This window comes from Dermacentor variabilis, chromosome 11, assembly GCF_050947875.1.
Source record: "Dermacentor variabilis isolate Ectoservices chromosome 11, ASM5094787v1, whole genome shotgun sequence".
NCBI classification, from domain to species: domain Eukaryota; kingdom Metazoa; phylum Arthropoda; class Arachnida; order Ixodida; family Ixodidae; genus Dermacentor; species Dermacentor variabilis.
The window spans coordinates 56,928,549-56,933,261 of NC_134578.1; the positions used below are offsets into that span (position 1 = coordinate 56,928,549).

Here is a 4,713-nt window from a genome sequence, read left to right on the forward strand (position 1 = left end):
GCTAATTTCCGGACCACTGCTTACTTTTCAGAGAAGACCATGGTCCAGGTTATAAAGTTTAAGTTTAAATCGCAGCATTGCAGGTATAAGGGAAAGGTGCAAGTCACGGTCCATGACGAACTCTGAAAAGACAGCGCTGCTTCGTGTGACGAAGAAACAGGAAGCTTTGATTTTCTTTTACGTTATTAGTGATGAGCCTGTTAAAGAAGCATATAATTATCAGCACTTAGGTATCGCATTTACAAATACATCCTCATGGTCAAAGCACATTACAGAGATGTGCTCATCAGCCTCTTCCAATCTAGGCTTTCTTAGGCACAAGTTCAGAATGGCGCCTGTGCTACTGTTAAACTTTTCGCATATAAGTCTTACGTTTCACCAAAACTGGAGTATGGCAGTGTGGCATGGCGACCCATTCTACAAGAAAGACAGACTTGAAATGGCTCAATAATCATGCGGTTCGTTCGATTTTTAACAAATATAGAATAAGCGATTCAGCTTCTACTCTCATGCTCCGAATTAACATTTCTACGTTAACATTACGAAGAAAGGTGGCTAGGTTAGAATCATTCTATTAGATTTGCCATAGCTAATTCAACCTGAAGTCACGCACTTATATTTTCAGAAATCCATTCTTTCCCCGTAAGAGAAGCGAGTGGAACTCTGTCCACCTATATCGTTTGATCAGATACTCCAGCCGATTTCGAATGTGCCTTGTACTCCGCATTTCCAACTTACACTCGTTTTCGCCATTTCCACCTCACTTTTATGAGAACATGTGTCAGTGTACCGAAATGTTTAAGCTTTCTTTCTGCTACTAATCGCCGAGTTGTTTATGTGTTGTGTAGCATTTCTGCTATTACTTTGATGTCGTCTTGATGCTGGTAAAAACCTTTTCATTGCAGCACCTTTTACCATTTGCGCTTCCGAATTCATTGAATTAATGCGTAAAAATTCCACCTGCTTGGTCCAACGTGACCGCAGTATATAGTAAAGAAACGAAATCTATCGGCGGCCGTACTTACTAGCGTAAACGGTCGAATTTCGGAATAACAAAGCATATCGACAAGTTTACCGACTTCGTAATATCAAGGTTTTACTGCATATTTCAACCAAGGGAAAGTAGCCTAAGGCTGTGTAGCTACAGCTGGTACACCACGAGTAAGGAATGCATTTACGAAAAACAATAAGAAAAATTTCACATCCTGACGATTTGGCAAGGGAACACGTGTTTATTCATCTAAAACCTGTAAAATCTTGAAAGTTGCCGCTGAAGATAGGAACGAAGTCCACGTCACAGCCACGCACGTGGCGGGCATGTCCCCAAAGCGCCGTTGAAAGGCTGGCCTACAGAGCCTGAAATAGAAAAGCGACGGAGAAGTAAGTTGGAGAACAGAAAGAAAAAGCTAGCGACAAATATGCGAGTAGCAATGGCGCGACACCGTTCAGAGCAAGGCTTGCCGATAATACTTCGCAACAGCGCGAAAGGGACCGTGAGGCCACGTGACCAGCTGTTTCACGTGCTCGCCGTCGTCCCCGCTATTGGTACCTCCACAAATGATGGATCATAAAATTGGATAAAATGAACGGCGGCGCTGACACGGCATCTCACTACAACTGAGGCGTTTAGGTCCCGAAAGTAAGATACGCCGCAGTATGTGGCCTTGAATGGAGCGGCAACCGGAAGTTTATAAAAAAGGCTGACGTAGCGTTTCTACGTCAGCCTTGACACCACAAGTGACACCATACATCCGTCGCAGTGATGAACCAAACCGGCAACAGTTAGCCGAGCAGCTGAACACTACAGCCGTCGAGGGACAGTGGCAGGTACCGAAGAGCATCGAAACACAGCGGAGTGCGACAGGCAGTAGGCGGAAGGAAAGGTGATGTAGCGTCGATAAGTACTTGCCACGCAGAACTGGCATCCGCGTAAGGAACCACGTGCGCACATTTTACAACTAAAATTTTAGTGGTTGCATCGTCGTGCTCGCGCGAGTGACAAAGCGTTCAACGTAAGTTTATAATTGCCAAGCTGCATGAGAAAAAAAAATAAACGTCTAAGGTAGGGAACGACGTAATGTATCCGGTATTACGTGCTCGCGAAGAGGCAGCGACAAATTAAACTATCCGCAATGTGGCTTAGTGGCTCCATCGTTCTAAGCAAGAGGGTCAGGGGCAACCAGTCCCATCTGCCATTGTGTACGGAGGAAGGAAAAAATACGTGCGCCTGCCTATCCTTAAACGAGCGTTGGAGGACCTCACATGGCTAGCAATTAACTAGAGAACCTCCCACTACGGCTTTCTCGGACGCTCCCTTGATGTCGGGCGTTACACCTAACCAGTTCGTTGAAATCCGGTATAGGGTCGCTGGGGCAGATGTGCCGCATCCCACAGCATCCCTCAAGCACGGAACCCCTTGGTCTGTTACACGTAGCTATGCAACGTCGCTTACTGCGTCAAACGACCACGCGCCCAAAGTCAACTCTGTGGAGCGGATGCCCGAAAATTTCACTCGAGATACTCACTGTTGACCGATCCCTGTCTGGATCCTCTTCCGACGCAGAAGAGTCGCCTAATGGGTCCGAGCCAGCGCACACGTCGGAGACGTCTGCAACAGGGTCGGCAGTTTCGGCGGACTGCGCCCCTTCACTTCCGCCAACGTCCATCGGGGTAGGTGGTTCCTGGCTCGTAGGTGGTTGCGTCGCCTCCGACTGATCGGGGTTCGTCTCCGACTGGGCAGGCGTAGTCTTTCTCGGGGCAGGCGCTTCCGGTGGCAGGAAGCAGTCGTCGTCGCCTTCCGGACTCGTCGCATCGGAACTAGTTCGTTGTGCATCCGTTCCTCTCGCAGCAGCGACACCCGTTTTTGACGAAGACGTCCCGAGAACTCCAGTGGCTCGAGAAGCGAGCCTACGTGACAATAACTTGACTTTTTTAGCGGCCGTAGAGCTGGTGCTCATTTCGTCATCGGCTGAATATTCTCCCACGCTTCCAGAGGACAGCGTCGCCGTGGACAGACGCGGATGCGTTCCGGCCTGAGTCGCAGTGGCGCGTTTGCTCACAGCCTTCTCAGGGGAAGTCAGCTGATGACTCTCGGTAGACAGCGTCAACCCAGTTGTCTCCGTCGAGGGGCTACTGCAGGAAGATCCACTGCTACTTGATACCCTGGGATCGCGTTGCGCTTCCTCGCCTTCCCGGACCTCGGAGGCGGCGTCCATTTCTTCCTCGGGCATCGGCTTTTCCACCTTGGGTCGTTTCGTGCTTCCCTGCCGCGAAGACGGACTATCACGACCTCTTTCCAGGCACTCGTCGCAGACGCCGCACTTGCAGGAGCTGTCGCCGGAGTCCATGGTTGTCTGAGAAGTTCCCGAAGCGCTTCTCGGCTCGGAAGGAGGATCCCTGCAACCGGCTACCCGCACTGCCACGCTTCGTGTGGTGCGACCGCCTCAAGGCCTTTGCATTATGAGACAAACTGCGTGTGACGTCATCGTATATAAGAAGCGAACAGCGCACGACATCTGCGTGTTGCTCACGGCATAGGTGGTGCGTGTGCTGAGGACACCAGATAAAATAATGCAGCGCTTGCCTGCCGCCACACCCTTTATCGAAGCACGATAAAGTGTCGCTTGGGTAAATACAAGCTCATGCCATAGGTAAATCGCACGTTCTGATTTGAAAGTGCCGGATTTCAGCACGGTCTTTGTAGTCACGTTTAGTGTGTGGGCAGTGGCATTTGATTTTGGCAGTGTAATGTATGTATGCATGTATGTATGCATGTATGTATGTATGTATGTATGTATGTATGTATGTATGTATGTATGTATGTATGTATGTATGTATGTACGTGTGTGTATGTATGTGTGTGCGTGCGTGTGTGTGTGTGTGTGCGTGTGCGCGCCTATATATGTGGGTATGCCTATATACGCGCGCCCAAATTGCTGATCACCAGCGAAGGGTGGACCAGGCCGCCCTTCAATACTGATGGGAAGATCCGCCCCCTGCTCTGCTTTTAGAAGAAAGCTTTATCTTGTGCACAGCTCCGATGCCAACTACTCAAATAAGTGTAAAACACATAAATGCTTTTCTGAGATAACCCCTATGCCGATTTTAATGAAACTTGTTGCATTTTAAATACAAAGTTAAAGGGGCCCTGAACTAGTCTTTTAGGTGGTGTTGCCTGAACCACTCTTTATCGAAGTCGAGAAATGCATTTTAAGTTACATTAGACTGTTTCGGAAATACTTCGCCGGAAAAAGCTGTTCAATGCGTTCAGCAGAAGCGGAGTTATTGGCAATCAAACATTGCATTCGCGGTGCTTCCGCTCCTTCAATGATTTCCACTCCGAAGGCTACGGCGGGGAGCGGAGTGTTCCCCGCAACGCTCCGCCTACTGAACTTCACCGTGGCGCGCAGTTCAAATTTGGTTTTAGATGTTCAAGTGGACGCCACTACTTCCGGTTTTTTTTTTTTGGGGGGGGGGGGCGCCTACGACGTGCCAAACGTTAGCGAATCAGCCAATTGCGGTTCTCCTCGGCGGGACCGCAGTGGGCTCAGCCAGTGGACTGGTAGCGGCACCCCGCGGCCGCGGCGGTTCCTACGCTACGTATCTACGTACGCTACGTAGCAGACCGTAGCTACGTGCAAATGCAGCGTTTGCTTTGTGCACGACGAGGCTAGAGTGCGCGCTCGCGCTCATGTGCTCCTGTCTGGCCTCGCT

At 49.8% G+C, this 4,713-nt stretch overlaps 1 protein-coding gene across 1 annotated transcript; it reads right to left on the reverse strand.

The window, feature by feature from the left end:
• Nucleotides 1–1,234: 1,234 nt before the first annotated feature.
• On the reverse strand, nt 1,235–3,584 carry LOC142563927 (uncharacterized). Its single transcript, XM_075674656.1, has 2 exons — nt 2,526–3,584; nt 1,235–1,356 (listed from the first exon to the last, which is right to left on the reverse strand). The coding sequence occupies exons 1-2, from the start codon at nt 3,345–3,347 to the stop codon at nt 1,348–1,350; spliced, it is 831 nt and encodes a 276-aa protein (XP_075530771.1). The 5' UTR covers nt 3,348–3,584; the 3' UTR covers nt 1,235–1,347.
• Between the last annotated feature and the right edge of the window lie 1,129 nt (nt 3,585–4,713).